The sequence below is a fragment of the Hyla sarda genome, chromosome 4 (genome assembly GCF_029499605.1).
Source record: "Hyla sarda isolate aHylSar1 chromosome 4, aHylSar1.hap1, whole genome shotgun sequence".
Classification (NCBI taxonomy): Eukaryota; Metazoa; Chordata; class Amphibia; order Anura; family Hylidae; genus Hyla; species Hyla sarda.
Genome location: NC_079192.1, coordinates 397,792,459 through 397,808,613, shown reverse-complemented (window position 1 = coordinate 397,808,613; position 16,155 = coordinate 397,792,459). Strand labels below are relative to the sequence as shown.

Sequence of the window (16,155 nt, the reverse complement as noted above, 5' to 3'; positions counted from 1 at the left end):
GGTTGGGTGGAGGCTTCACCTCTTCTCGATAGGGCTGTGTGGGTGAGGCAGCGTGGTGGGGTAAATGTCGGGGGGCAGCCGTGCTGATTGGGAGAGAGGTAAATAGCTGAGCTGCCTGATTGACAGGCAGAGAGCAGCAGTCACGTGTCCCGGCTGCAGTCTGAGATTTTGGACTCATGCCTGGCCAGCATGAGTCTGAAATCAGTAAGAGACTAGCGGACGGGACATGTAGGGAGACCCCTAGTGGTGGATTTTCAAAAATAAACATGGAAATATAATAATTTTTTAACATCATACATTTAGGAACTTATTAACAATAGCTTACTTTGCAACAAATAAAAACTTATTTAAATCGCCCCCCTCTTCTCATGTTTCAGATAAAATAATGTAAAGATGTGCACCCTGGTGTGTTAAGTCTGGGTATCACGTGCGTACCTGTATGCTCGATGTCCGTCACAGGTTAAAGGGAACCTGTCACCTGTTTAATGCTGCTCAGACCACGAGCAGCAATAAAGGGGTACTCCGGTGGAAAACAATTTTTTTTTAAAATTAACTGGTGCCAGAAAGTTAAACAGATTTGTAAATTACTTCTGTTAAAAAAAATCTTAATCCTTCCAGTACTTATCAGCTGCTGTATGCTCCAGAGGAAGTTGTGTAGTTTTTTTTCCAGTCTGACCACAGTGCTCTCTGCTGTCCACAGTAGGAGCAAATTCATAGCAAATCTCTCCTGCTCTGTCCATGTCAGGAACTGTCCAGAGGTGTCAGCAGAGAGCACTGTGGTCAGACAGAAAGGAAATTCAAAAAGAAAAGAACTTCCTGTAGAGCATACAGCAGCTAATAAGTACTGTAAGGATTAATATTTTTAAATAGAAGTAATTTACAAATCTGATTAACTTTCTGGCACCAGTTGATTGAAAAAAGAAGAAAAAAATGTTTTGCACCGGAGGTGGAGGAGTGGGGTCCTGTAACACTTTATTTTACTATTAAATGTTTGGGCGTTTCAGAAAAATCATAGTTTAAAGTAAAGTTGGTGAGCTTTGAATTTGGGGGGGGGGGGGGCAAGTTGGTGGCACCCGGATAATAGTCATTGGGTTGGGTCACAGAGGCTGCTCTCTGGCCTTGATTGATGCCCCTCTTCCTATTCACAGATAAGGAGAGATGTTCCACGCAGGGTAGGAAGCAGCTGTGGGGATGCCGATTAATGAGTTACTCCGGTGAAAAACTTTTTTTTATTTAATTTTTTTTTTTTTAATCAACTGGTGCCAGAAAGTTAAACAGATTTGTAATTTACTTCTATTAAAAAATCTTAATCCTTCCTGTACTTATTAGCTGCTGAATACTACAGTGGAAATTCTTTTCCGTTTGAAACAAAGAGCTCTGCTGACATCTCTGTCCATTTTAGGAACTGTCCAGAACAGCATATGTTTGCTACGGGGATTTCCTTTTACTCTGGACAGTTCCTAAAATGGACAGAGATGTCAGCAGAGAGCTCTGTGTTCTAAACGGAAAATAATTTCCACTGTAGTATTCGGCAGCTAATAAGTACAGGAAGGATTAAGATTATTTAATAGAAGTGATTTACAAATTTGTTTAACTTTCTGGCACCAGTGGATTAAAAAAAAAAAAAAGTTTTCACCGGAGTACTGGGGGTTGTAGTTTTGAAACAGCTGCAGACACACTGTTTGGAAAACATTGCAATAGGCTTACATTAGGGGCACATAGCACTGTTTTCTATCATGAATAGATTTAAAGGGGTACTTCGAATGCTGGAGCCGGCGCCGGGAGCTTGTGACGTCATAGTCCCGCCCCCTCATGATGTCACGCCCTGCCCCCTCAATGCAAGTCTATGGGAGGGGGCATGATGGCTATCAAGCCCCTTCCCATAGACTTGCATTGAGGGGGCGTGGTGTGACATGAGGGGGTGGAGCTATGGCCTCAAAAGCTCCCGCCTCCAGCTTTCGGAACAGTTTGTTCCAAACGCTGAGTGGCGGAGTACCCCTTTAAGCAATGATCAGCTGTCATGTTCTGCTGATAATTTGCTTTAAACTGTAGATCTGTCAGGCTTTGTGAATTCTCAGATCAGAGGAATTGCATCTTGTCACTTTTCACCTTTTCAGGTTCAGCTGAGCCAGGAAGAGTTAAACAAACTTATAACTGAAGCCAAAGAACAGCTCGAGTAAGTACCGTCAAGTACAAAACTACGTAAGTTATTAGAAAATGTTCTTTTTTTTTTATTTCAAGTCAACTGGTGCCAGAAAGTTAAACAGATTTGTAAATTACTTCTATTAAAAAATATTAATCCTTCCGGAACTTATCAGCTGTTATATGCTCCACATGAAGTTATTTTATTTTTTAATATCCTTTCTGTCTGACCACAGTGCTCTCTGCTGACACCTCTGTCCTTGTCAAAAACTGTCCAGAGTAAGAGAGAATTTCCATAGCAAACCAATCCTACTCTAGACAGTTCCTGACAAGGACAGAGGTGTCAGCAGAGAGCACTCTGGTCAGACTGTAAAGAACTACGCAACTTCCTTTGCCTACCATGGTTTTTGGTCAGTGTGAAAAACCGTATTGAAACGTATGTCTTTATTTTTTTGTTTTTTTATTTATTTATTAATTTTTTAACATGGGAGTCAATGGGAACCGCACAGAACCGTATGTGCCTACGGTTCCATACAGTTTTCACCATACAATTTTTGACTTTGCACAGTTTTTTTCTTGGAATTTCAATCAAACAAGTGAAACTTTATTCATAATGGAGTGGAAAGATAAAAAATTTGTTTTTTTCTTAAAAAACAAATGCAACCGGACATCATTTTTTAAACCGTATACAGATTAAAATTTGTACACACGTTTTGATACAGTTTTTAGTCCGTTTTTTTTTTTATATCAAAAACCTGATACAGTAACCGTATTGCAAAAACGTGGTGTGAACCCAGCCTAACCTGGTAACCACGAGGCAGGATTGGTAGAAGAGTGTTTGTAGAACACGGCAGTGCTCCATCACTTTGATTGGTGGGGTCCGAACTCTGGGACTTGAGAGAATGAATGGACTGTAGTACTCTTCTAACACTTCCCTGCATAGTGGAGCTCTCGGACACAACTCTGTGCAGGGAGCCTAGTTGGCTTCATTCACTTGAATGGGGTTGTGCTGCAGTTTCCTTGCAAAGTGTGCAGGGGAAAAATGTGACAGCGCTGCAGACCCTTCATTCTCTGGATTCTAGCAATAAATGTCATCATCTTAAGAAAAGGGAATATCCCATTAAGATTCCCATAATTCATGGAGGTTTTCTTCCAGTGCTGTGGAGTCGGAGTCGAGGAGTCAGACGATATTTTGGGTACCTGAAGTCGGCAAACAATGCACCAACTCCGACTCAAAATCCTACTAAATTTAGATTGGAATAAAAATTGCAAGTTTAAATGTCCCAATTCACAAAAAATTATAATTATTGACTTCTCTACTGTAAGAATAAAGACCAATGCATGCAGTGCCTCACGTAACCGCAAAACGAACACGTTAAGTGACCGTGAAGAAGCTTTTCATGTGCTTTACTATATGGCACGCAACGCACAATTAGGAGTGGCAATACTTATACTTTCCATAGTGTTGTGTTCTGCTGTTACAGGGAACCCATGGGTATCATAGCCTCTCACTGATAAGGGATTAAGGAAATATGTTTTTTGCAGGACTAGAGACACTTGTATAAGTGAAGGGAATGGAGGGTCAATAGTTCAAGACTGAAGCTGTAAACCATTGGAAAAACTGCTGCCATTCTGCTAAGGCTATAAAAACTTGTAAACTCCGATTCTTAGCTTAAACTTTAAACATGACTATGGGATTCTACTAGGGAAATCATGTTTTATAATAAATGCCCCTTCCTGGATCCTCCCACTGCCCTATCTTCAGCAGCAGATCAGCACACAAAAAGGAGAAGGCAGCAGCTTCTGCCCAACTACCTCTCTCTGCTAGAAGAGCTTAGAAGAACTTGGTGGAACAGCTTCTTGGATTCAACTGTAAGTCTTTATAAATACATTCGCATATTAATGCTGAGGAGTCTGAGTCGGAAGTACAAAAAACTGTGGAGTCGGAACACTTATCTACAGACTCCACAGCCCTGATTTCTTCAAGTAATGTCATACTTTTTATGGCTGGATTAGGCTGAGTTTGTTGCTGTTTACTTGACTTTTCAGGGAAGAACTTGAGGATAATGAAGATGAGGCCGAGGAGGAAGGAGACGGTGAGATGGACAATGAAGAGAAAGCTGAGGAGCAGGAGGACCCCACGGAGGAGCAGGAGGAAAACAGTTCTAAGCTGAAGGACGACGAACTTGCAGAATACGACTTGGACAATTATGATGAAGAAGGGAAAACAGGTACGAGGTCTCCCAATCATCTGCAAGGCTTTGTGGCTTCTATGCACCGTGCTGCAATTTTGCAAAGACCGTAAAAAGGCAGACGCTTAGGTAAGCCTTGGAATTGTGCTAAAAGATAGTCTTTAGCCAAAAATTTTCTCCGTAGAGCAATGTTTGCCTACCAGGGCACGCCCCGACTGTTGTAAAACTACAACTCCCAGCATGCCCGGACAGCCGTTGGCTGTCCGGGCATGCTGGGAGTTGTAGTTTTGCAACAGCTGGGGGCGCCCTGGTTGGGAAACACTGCCGTAGAGGAACACAGCGTGCAGTGTTAGGTAGAGCTGCACGATATATTGCAGTTTAATTATGATTTCTGAGAATTGCAATTCCCTGTTGCAGTGGCCTGGTACCAAATCACGCACGCATGATCTGGGCAGCCATGGAAATTCATGGAAAGTGCTTAATCAGGTATTTTCACACAGCCTATGGCTGCAACAGCTGGAGGCACCCTGGTTGGTAAACACTGTCCTAAGTAATAATAGGGGCGCGGGGGAAACACAAACAATGTATGCACACCTAACCCTTGTCCACATAGGTCTGCCGCAGCTCCTGTTCTTTTCCTAGCGGTCCCGGTATCTTCTCGGTGTTCCTGACAGCCGCCCGTTCCAGGACCTTTCCTGCTCAGCCAATCAGTGGCCACAGCGGTATCCTGTTCAGGCCAGAGATTGGCTAAGCAGGAAGGTCCTGTAAGTCCTATAAGACGCCAAACTACGTGGAGGAGAACAGGGGACCGGGGCTAGGTGAGTATCAGGTGTGCTGTTTCAGAAGTTGTGGCTGGAACTCGTCTCTGAACTCTAGCCCTGGCCCCTAAGTGGTGTCGCCGCCTCTGATCTAACACCCTGGAAGGGAAACAGGGTAATGACAATATCAACAAATTGGGGGACATCCCCTAAAGAGGTACTGATGAAGCTGGGTCTCCAGCGAAACGTCAGGGCTTAGGCTTATGTTATATTTTAATCAGCAGTGTTTTTGGTCAGCCTTAGCACTATCATTTACTAGCCACTCGAGTGGCTCAAAAGATATAGTGGCACACCATTACTTTGGCAGTATTATGAATATCCATTGGAAACAAGTGCTTGACTAGCTGTGTTTTTAAACCTTTTTTGTGTGATACTGACACCTAGTGGTGCTTTGGTGAATTAATATATTTATTTCACCATTACATTTTAGTGTATAATAAAGGTTATATTGAATTGTTTTTTGGGGGGGTTTCTAGTTTAGGGTATCCCTATGGGGGATGTCCCCCAATTTGTTGATACCGCCTCTGATCAGCCCCCCACAGCTACATCACCATCTTCCTGCTCTATATACACACATACATATAGATCTTTATTGGGGCAAATTGAGTGTGTTTGCAGCATACTGCCTTGTGCTGTGGAATGCCACAGGCAGGGGAGCAGACAGGGAATGAAGACAGCTGGTGCCGCAATGTCACTGTGCAATAGTCTGCTGTGAAATGAGATGTTCTGCAGCAGCTCTGGGTGGGGAGTGGAAGTAACAGGGTGGGAGGGCAATGATGAAGAGATAAGGAAAAGTAATGCATTCTGGGAATTGAAGTACTGAGCAACTGCTAAACCAGGAAGCAGGAAGTACAGTACAATGTGGTGATTTCAGAACTGGGGCAGACACAATGCTATATGCTACTGCAGCATTAATATATTGAATGAAAATAAATATATACCAATTCAATTTATTTTATTTAATTTTTTTAACCAAATGTCGGAGTACCCCTTTAAAGATTAGAGTGTCGGATTATTCTCCGCTTCCCCAGGTCGTGTCTGACACTCACTGACAATGTTGCACAATTAAGTCCCTTGTAAACTCCTCGGGCAGGTGAATCCCATTAGAGCGCGAGGTTACAGCGCCGGTCATTACACTGTAATCAATTTACTGCTGCTGCGCCGGCTCACGAGATGGGACAATTTTTCGGAATTAATTGGAAATAATTGATTTTTTTTTTTTTTTCTTCCTATGATGTATGGTCAGGAGCAGAAATACAAGAGGTCTTAAAGGGGTATTCCAGGAATTTTTTTTATTTATTTATATATCAACTGGCTCCAGAAAGTTAAACAGATTTGTAAATTACTTCTATTAAAAAATCTTAATCCTTCCAATAATTATCAGCTGCTGAAGTTGAGTTGTTCTTTTCTGTCTGGCAACAGTGCTCTCTGCTGACACCTGTCTGTCTGTCTCGGGAACTGCACAGAGTAGAAGAGGTTTGCTATGGGGATTTGCTTCTACTCTGGACAGTTCCCGAGACAGGTGTCATCAGAGAGCACTTAGACAGAAAAGAACTCAACTTCAGCAGCTCATAAGTACTGAAAGGATGAAGATTTTTAAATAGAAGTAATTTATAAATCTGTTTAACTTTCTGGAGCCAGTTGATTATTGATATATGTCTGTGTGTGTGTGTATGTGTATATATAATATATATTATCATATTATCATATTATATAAATTACAGACTAAAAGTTTGGACACACCTTCTCATTCAGAGTTATCTTTATTTACATGACTATGAATATTGTAGATTCACACTGAAGGCATCAAAACTATGAATTAACACATGTGGAATTATAGACCTAACAAAAAAGTGTGAAACAACTGAAAATATGTCATATTCTAGGTTCTAGCCACCTTTTGCTTTGATTACTGCTTTGCACACTCTTGGTATTCTCTTGTTGAGCTTTAAGAGGTAGTCACCTGAAATGGTCTTCATTTCACAGGTGTGATGGTGTGGAGGAGGAGGAGGTGTGATGGTGTGGGGGAGGAGGTGTGATGGTGTGGGGGAGGAGGTGTGATGGTGTGGGGGAGGAGGTGTGATGGTGTGGGGGTGCTTTGCTGGTTACACTGTTGGGGATTTATTCAAAATTGAAGGCATACTGACCCAGCATGTCTACCACAGCATCTTGCAGCGGCTGCTATTCCATCCGGTTTGCTTTTAGTTGGACCATCAGTTATTTTCCAACAGGACAATGACCCCAAACACACCTCCAGGCTGTGTAAGGGCTATTTGACCAAGAAGGAGAGTGATGGGTGCTGCGCCAGATGACCTGCCCTCCACAGTCACCGGACCTGAACCCAATCCAGATGGTTTGGGGTGAGCTGGACCGCAGAGGGAAGGCAAAAAGGGCCAACAAGTGCTAAGCATCATGGGAACTCCTTCAAGACTGTTGGAAGACCATTTTGTATGTGTTTTTTTTTTTTTTTTTTTCCTTGAGCAGATGGGGAACTGGTGACTTATTGCAGACTAGGATCGACCGATTATCGGCACGGCCGATATTATCGGCCGATATTCACGTTTTTTCCCGTTATCGGTATCGGCTTCTAACCTGCCGATAATGCGCAAAACAAGGCGTGCGCACGAATCGCGGGACTTCAGTCCCGGCCCTGAACTTCAGGCCGGGACTGAAGTCCCGCGATTCGTGCGCACGCCTTGTTTTGCCGTGCGGAGCAATTGTCTGACAGCATGGTGAAGAGGAAGCTGTCAGCTGTTCCGCTCCTCCGCTCCTCCACTTCTCCACTCCCTCACCTTTCTCCCGCTGCCATCCACGGCAGGGGCGTCACTAGGTCAAATTATCCGGGGCCTGAGCCCCATATGTCAGCAAAGGAGCCCCGAATGTCAGGAGGCGGTAGTGGTCGTTCATCTGCCCTTGCACTTTTTCTTTTAATAAAGCATATGTGGACCTCGCCGCTCTCCTCCCCTTAGGCACTGAAGGGGACCTCGCTCCAGGCCGGTGTTATAAAGGAAACTGTGTCCCTGTGGAGGAGAGTCACATTCTGCTACAGGGACACACTTTTCTTTAGTACACAAGCGATGAGTTAACAGGCAGGGACGCAGCACACGACGCAGGCACCTAACGTCACGGTCCGTACCCTGGCTGGAGGAGGAGGACTTCCCGCCACCACAGAGCTGCTTCAGCTGTCCTCCCCACAAGGTGAGAAGGTGGGTGAAAAGGAGGATGGGGGGGGAGAAAGAGCCGTATGGAATGAGGGAGGGGGCTGTAATTGGAGTGTAGAAAATCACAGAGGGGGGGGGGGGGGTAGAAGATAATAAAGCATCAGAGAGGTGTGTGTGTGTGTGTGTGTGTGGGAGGTTGATGGCGGGGAAGTTTTAATAATTATAGAGTCGGGGAGGAGGGCAGAAAAGTGTGGTGGTGGAGACAAGGGGATCTGGGGGGGGACTTAGTGGTTGAAGGAGGATAACAGAGGGTCTGAGAGTGACTAAGGCAGTGGTGTACAAACTGTGGCCCTCCAGATGTTGCAAAACTACAACTCCCAGCATGCCCGGACAGCCAGTGGAACGGGCATGCTGGAAATTGTAGTTTTGCAACATCTGGAGGGCTACAGTTTGGACACCACTGGACTAAGGGTTCCAAACAAGGGGAAAAGGGGATCTGGAGGAGAACTAAGGTCTGGGGGGACTAATCGCTCATCCACACTGCGGACATTCAGCTCGCATAATTTCACTGTGGAAATCCACTAGCAGCAGAGTCCTATTGTTTAAAATGGGATTCTGTTGCTCTGTGTATACTGTGGAATTGCCACAGTGGAATTATGCTGGCGCAATGGAGAAATAGCCGATAATTTATACCGGAATATCGGTATAAATTATCGGCTATCGCCCTTAACCTCCACAGATTATCGGTATCGGCCCTAAAAAATCGATATCGGTCGATCCCTATTGCAGACCTTGGCAAAAAATGTTTCCTTGAGCAGTGTTTCCCAAACCAGCCTCCAGCTGTTGCAAAACTACCACTCCCAGCATGCCTGGACTCCATCTAAGCAGGGGACAACCCCAGTCTAGACATCCTTGTGCCCTAATAGGGCGTACATAAAGGCGTTATCCTTGTTAATTTCAGTCTACAGAAGACTCTGCAGGTCAGCAGTGTGGATTTTGTAGTTCTTTGCAACCCAGGATATGTATTTTTCATTACCGTATTTTTCGCGGTATAAGACGCACTTTTTCTACCCCAAAACTGGGGGAAAAAAGTCGGTGCGTCTTATACGGCGAATACACCCCTATCGCGGCGGTCCCTGCGGCCATCAACGGCCGGGACCCGCGACTAATACAGGATATCACCGATCGCGGCCGCCGCGTCTGATGCGAAAGTGACACTAACCTGGCTGTTCAGTCGGGCTGTTCGGGACCGCCGCGATTTCACCGCGGCGGTCCCGAACAGCCCGACTGAATAGCCAGGTTAGTGCTTAGAGGACACCGGGAGGGACCTTACCTGCCTCCTCGGTGTCTTCTCCGTTCAGGGATCCCCTGTATGGCCGGAGCTCTCCTTCCTCGTCATCACGTCGTCGCGTACGTGCGTCGGCGTGCGTAAAGACGTGATGGCGGCGACGGAGAGCGAGGATACCCGGCCGGCAGCAGAGACGTTCCGGAGCGATGGGGACACGGCGACAGAGATGGAGCGACATCCAGGGCAGCGGTGACGGGTCCGGAGCGGCGGGGACACGTGAGTATTACCTCCTATGCAGTGGTCATCAATCTGCGGACCTCCAGATGTTGCAAAACTACAACTCCCAGCATGCCCGGACAGCCAACGGCTGTCCGGGCATGCTGGGAGTTGTAGTTTTGCAACATCTGGAGGTTCGCAGGTTGAAGACCACTATTGGGTTCAAAATCTTTATTTTTTTTAGATTTTGCCCCAAAAAATTGGGTGCGTCTTATACGCCGGTGCGTCCTATAGGACGAAAAATACGGGATTATGCCAGTGTTTCCCAACCAGGGTGCCTCCAGCTGTTGCAAAACTACAACTCCCAGCATGCCCGGACAGCCAAAGATTACATTGTGCACACCTGGGAATTTTGACAAATGAGTAGTTATAACTCTATTCTAGGGAATTGTATGAGATTGCTCACACCCCTTCTTGTAAGTTTGACATTGTTTTGTTCTTTGCATTTTTCATTTCCATTTCTTCTGTGTATAATTCTGCTATTGCCGTTGTTACTTTGCTGTGTAGTAAACTGCACACAGCATCTGCTAACAAGTCTTGTTTTTTTTTTATTTTTTGTTTTTTTTGTTACATAAAATATTTTTTTTTTTATTTTTTTTGCATAGATGTGTTGAACCTTGGAGACAGTCTTGCCGGACTTGCAGTTTACTCCAGCAATGAGGCTGATGCTTACGTCACTTTAAAAAATACAGTACGTATATTGACTTCAGGGGAGGAGCTTAAAGGGGTAATCTGCTGCTCAGCCGCCGACGGGAGCTCATGACGTCATAGCCCCGCCCCCTCATTGCGTCACGCCCCTTCCCCTCAATGCAAGTCTATGGGAGGGGGCGTGACTGCTGTCACGCTCCCTCCCATAGACTTGCTTTGAGGGGGAGGGGCGTGACATTATGAGGGGGCGGGGCTATGACGTCACAAGATGCCGCCTCCAGTGTTTGGAACAATTTGGTACTCTGCCCCTAGACATCTTATCCCCTAGCCAAAGGATGTATGATCGCTGAGGTCCCGCTGTTGGGACCACCCGCGACCTCTGCTGCGACACCCTAGACATCGGTGCACAGAGTGAACTTTGTTCCGTGCCCGATGACTAGCGATGCCCCCCCCCCCCTTGTGACGTCACTCCCTCCTCTCAATGCAAGTCTATGGGAGGGGACGTGATGTCACAATCCTCCAGCGCGGCAGGCGGTGTTCTAAATGAACGCCGGGTGCTGCAGGGAGATTGCATGGGGTCCTGCCGCTGGGATCCCCCACAATCAGACATCTTATCCCCTATCCTTGTCCCCTAAGTGAATGGAACAGCAGCGTAAATGATCAGCCACTGCTTTATTCGTGGTCTGTGGAGCTTTCAAACTGTTTAGAGCTTGGCAATGTCCAGAAGCCCCATAGACCATAAATGTAGCAGCAGTTAAGTATGTACATTACAACTTCATTCACTGGGGGGGACAAAAGACCTCCATTCCTATGATTGTTTAGAGGTCCAACCTCTGGGATAAGGAATAACTTTGTTTCGGGATGACCCCCCTTACTGAATGGGAGCATTACAAGAATAGGGCACGGTAGGCCCCCTGTGTCACAGTGTAATACAGAGCGTAACAGCAGCCTTGTATTCTCTGATCAATCTGTTTTGGGCCTCTAATTTCCAAGCATTTTCTGTAGCTTTTTTGAGCATTTTCCTCACATCTTTGGTTTGCAATAGAGCTTTGTGCAAATCGGGTCAGGTTGTACGTTTTTCCCATTGAATTCAATTGGGGCAAAAAAGATGTAAAATGGATGTTTATTTTAAATTTATTTAAATTTAATTATTTGCATGTCGTTACCGATCATGCAGATTCTTTTTGTTACATTGTAACTCTTGGCTCTTATTTCTTTCCTAGGAGCAGTATGAGACTGAGGACTTTACTATTAAACCCACGGATAACCTTCTGGTTTGTGGGAGGGCAGAGAAGGATCACTGTAATCTGGAAATCCATGGTCAGTGGGATCACGTGTCATTTGTGATTTCTACTTGGTGTCGCTCTTGATAGACGGCATCTTTGAGCTCCATATGTGTCACATTTGTATTATTTAGTAGCCTGAGAGTGATCGAACATTGTACCAGATGTTACTTTATATTCTATGCTTACAAGCAAAAAGCAGTTAAAGGTTTTACAGTCATTAAAAAAATAAAAAATAAACTTTTATCATGTTATAGAGATTTGTCAAAGGTTTTTATCAGTGCTGAGACACCCACCTATCGGGAGAACAAAAGAGAAGCACTCAGCTAAGCTCTTCTCCCTGCAGGAGACTGACACCATAGACTTTACTAGATTTTTCTCCTGCAACAAGAAGAATAATTGGTAGAGTTACACTTAGGCTGGGTTCACACCACGTTTTTGCAATACAGTTCCCATATACGTTTTCAATTTGAAAATCATACAGAACCGTATTGAAAACCGTAGGCATTGACTCTCCATTATAAACCGTATGCCAAAAGATGCATCCGGTTGCATCTTGTACGGTTTTGTAAATTTTTTTCCCCGTACCCAAAACCGTTGGCTACCACGGTTTTTGGTCTGGGTGAAAAACCGTATTGAAACGTATCCTTTTTTTTTTTTTTTTATAACATGGGAGTCAATGGGAACCGTACAGAACTGCATGTGCATACGGTTCCATACGGTTTTCACCGTACAGTTTTTGACTTGCACAGTTTTTTTTTCTTGGAATTTCAATCAAACAAGTGAAACTTTATTCATAATGGGGTGAAAAGTTAAAAACGGATACATTTTTTTTCTTAAAAACGGATGCAACCGGACATCATTTTTCAACCGTATACGGATTAAAATTTGTACACACGTTTTGATACAGTTTAGTCAGGGTTTGAGGAATCAGTTTTTTAAATCAAAAATCTGATACTGGAACTGTATTGCAAAAACGTGTGAACCCAGCCTTAGCTGAGTTCTTTTCCCTGCTTGTTCTACAATCGGTGGGGGTCTCACCACCCCTAGACCCCGATTGATTTAAACTTTTGACATGTCTGACATGTATTTTTTTTTTTGTCATGACTGTAGCTCTTTTAACCCCTTAAGGACCCGGGCTTTTTCCGTGTTTTTCATTTTCAATTTTTCCTCCTTAAATTAAAAAAATCATAACTCTTAAAAATTTTCACCTAAAATTGTATATGATGGCTTATTTTTTTTTGCATCACTAATTCTACTTTGTAATGACATTAGTCATTTTACCCAAAAATCTACGGTGAAACGGGAAAAAAAAATCAATGTGCGACAAAATTGATGAAAAAACACTATTTTGTAAGTTTTGGGGGCTTCAGTCTTTACGCAGTAAATTTTTCGGCAGAAATTACACCTTATCTTTATTCTGTGGGTCCATACGGTTAAAATGATCCCCTACTTCTATAGGTTTGATTTTGTATCACTTCAGAAAAAAATCATGAATAATTGCAGGAAAATTTATACGTTTAAAATGGTCATCTTCTGACCCCTATAACTTTTTTATTTTTCTGTGTTCAGGGTGCTATGAGGGCTCATTTTTTTGCACCGTGATCTGAAGTTTTTAGCGGTACCATTTTTGTTCTGATCAGACTTTTTGATCACTTTTTATTCACTTTATTGTGGTATAAAAAGTGATAAAAAATGCGCTAATTTGGAATTTCGAATTTTTTTGCGCGTACGCCATTGAACGTGCGGTTTAAAAAGCAGTATATTTTTATAATTCGGACATTTCCGCACGCGGCGATACCACATATGTTTAATTTTATTTACACTGTGTTTTTTTTTATTCGTGGAAATGCCGGGTGATTCAAACTTTTATTAGGGGAAGGGATAATTGAAAGGGTTAATGATTTTTTTTACACTTTTTTTTAATGCAATATTATAGCTCCTATAGGGGGGGCTATAACATTGCATTAACTGATCTTTAACACTGATTGATGCATCTCCATAGGAATGGATCAATCAGTGTTTTCGGCGATTGAATGCTCAAGCCTGGATCTCAGGCTTGACTCATTCATTCGGCGATCGGACAGCACAGGAGAAGGTAAGAGACCTCCTCCTGGGCTACAGCTGTTCGGGATGCCGCTATTATACCGCGGCGATCCCGAACAGCTCCCTGAGCTAGCCGGGCACTTTTACTTTAGTTTTTAGCCGCGCGGCTCAGCTTTGAGCACGCGGCTAAAGGGTTAATAGCGCGCGGCACTGATCGCTTCACTATGACGCCGGGCCCGCCGCGATATGATGCGGGGTCACCGTGTGACACCACGTTATATCGCAGGACCGGGACCCAGGACGTACCCATACGTCCTGGGTCCTTAAGAGGTTAAATGGGCACTGTCATGCAAAAAAATAAATTAAAAAAATGTATATAAAGTTTTGATTGGTCTGGGTCTTAATGTTCAGACCCAGACCAATCATGAGAATGAGTTGGGAGAAGTCCGCACTTAGCCCATTCTCTCCTAGCTCTGTCATATGAAAGACTGACTAATAATGTAAGTCTGTGGGGCCGTCAAGGTCTCATCCACGAAGCAGGGAGAGAAGAGCTCGTTCTTGTCATCAATCTGGGTCTGAATAATCGCACCCCGACCGATCAAAAAGGAAGATTTTACTACTGGAATGTATGAGTTTTTAAAATTGGTTGCATAGGGTATAATCGTCTGATGGCAGAGGGTCCGACCGCTCGAATTATCAAAACCCACCGCTACATTCATTTCCTATTGAAATACCCTTTAAAGGGGTTCTCCTTTGCCTCAGCATTCGGAACATTTAGTTCCGAACGCTGGGTGCGTGCTGCGGGGGGTCACGACCCCCGCAGCCCGCACCCAACGTTCGGAACTAAATGTTCCGAATGCTGGGGCAGTGAAGTACCCCTTTAAACAGCAGGGTGTTACCAATGGAATAGGGGGGTGTCCTCACACAGACTGACGCTGTCCAATCAGGGCTGATACAGTGGGATGATAACCAATTATATGATCGTGGGGGGGTCCAACCGCTGAGACCCTGGCAATTTCTGAGAATGTAACATAATAAACTAGTGGTTTGTACCCTCACCGCTCAGCTTAGTATCTTCTAGCCACAGCTTAAAGGGGTATTCCATGAAAATTTTGTATTTTTATTTTCATATTAACTGGCTCCAGAAAGTTAAATAGATTAAGAAAATCTTAATCCTATCAGTGCTTATCAGCTTCTGAAGTTGAGTTATTATTTTCTGTCTGACCAAGGTGCTCTCTACTGACACCTCTGTCCATGTCAGGAACTGTCCGGAGAAGTTTGCTATGCGGATTTACTGCTACTCTGGACAGTTCCTGAGACAGACAGACAGAGGTGTCGGCAAAGAGCACTGTGGTCAGACAGAAAACAACTCAACTTCAGCAGCTGATAAGTACTGAAAGGATTAAGAATTTTTATTAATAGAAGTAATTTACAAATCTGTTTAACTTTCTTGAGCCTATTGATATATATATTTTTTTTTTCATGGAATACCCCTTTAACCATAACAAGCTTAGAGGGGAATACCCCTTTAACTGTAAGGTTGTACTGATGATGGATTGGCAGGTCTAATATTCTGTCATTGTGATGCCCACAGTGTATAACCAAGAGGAGGATTCCTTTTACGTACATCACGACATTCTCTTACCTGCGTACCCTCTCTGTGCAGAATGGCTGAACTTTGATCCAAGTCCCGAAGAGTCTGCAGGTAAGTTATGATGATAAAGGGGTGCTCCAGAGGAGAGAAAAAAGGTTTTAAAATTAATTGGTGCAAGAAAATTATATAGATTTGTAAATGACTTCTATATAAAAATCTTAATCCCTCCAGTACTTATCAGCTGCTGTATGCTCCAGAGGAAGTTGTGCAGTTTTTTCCAGTCTGACCACAGTGCTCTCTGCTGCCACCTCTGTCCGTTTCAGGAACTGTCCAGAGCAGGAGAGGTTTGCTTCTCCTTCGGACAGTACCAGACAGAGGTGTCAGCATAGAGCACTGTGGTCAGACTGGAAAGAACTACACAACTTCCTCTGTAGCATACAGCAGCTGACAAGTACTGGAAGGATTAAGATTTTTAAATAGAAGTAATTCACAAATCTGTATAATTTTATGGCCCCAGTTGATATGAAAATGTTTTCCTCCGGAGTACCTCTTTAACCCATGATGTGCAAGGAGGAGACTTGTTGACCATATAAATGCAAACTCTCAGCTACCTTCTAGTGGTATCTGATGGAGAGGTAATCTTATATTTGGAGGTAATGGGGGGCCACATTTGCTATTTACATTTTTTTTTTTTTTAAATGAACTGG

At 43.9% G+C, this 16,155-nt stretch overlaps 1 protein-coding gene across 2 annotated transcripts in view; it reads left to right on the top strand.

Moving 5' to 3' along the window:
• PWP1 (PWP1 homolog, endonuclein) overlaps window positions 1-16,155 on the top strand; it is a 64,866-nt gene that overhangs the window by 9,257 nt on the left and 39,454 nt on the right. Inside the window, exons 2-6 of one of the 2 annotated variants that reach the window (XM_056517274.1) lie at window positions 2,118-2,176; window positions 4,192-4,373; window positions 10,483-10,568; window positions 11,749-11,845; window positions 15,449-15,559. In XM_056517274.1, coding sequence (XP_056373249.1) covers window positions 2,118-2,176; window positions 4,192-4,373; window positions 10,483-10,568; window positions 11,749-11,845; window positions 15,449-15,559 — 535 coding nt within the window. Of the gene's footprint in view, window positions 1-2,117; window positions 2,203-4,191; window positions 4,374-10,482; window positions 10,569-11,748; window positions 11,846-15,448; window positions 15,560-16,155 lie in introns of both variants that reach the window. The other variant, XM_056517275.1, reaches the window with a different exon arrangement.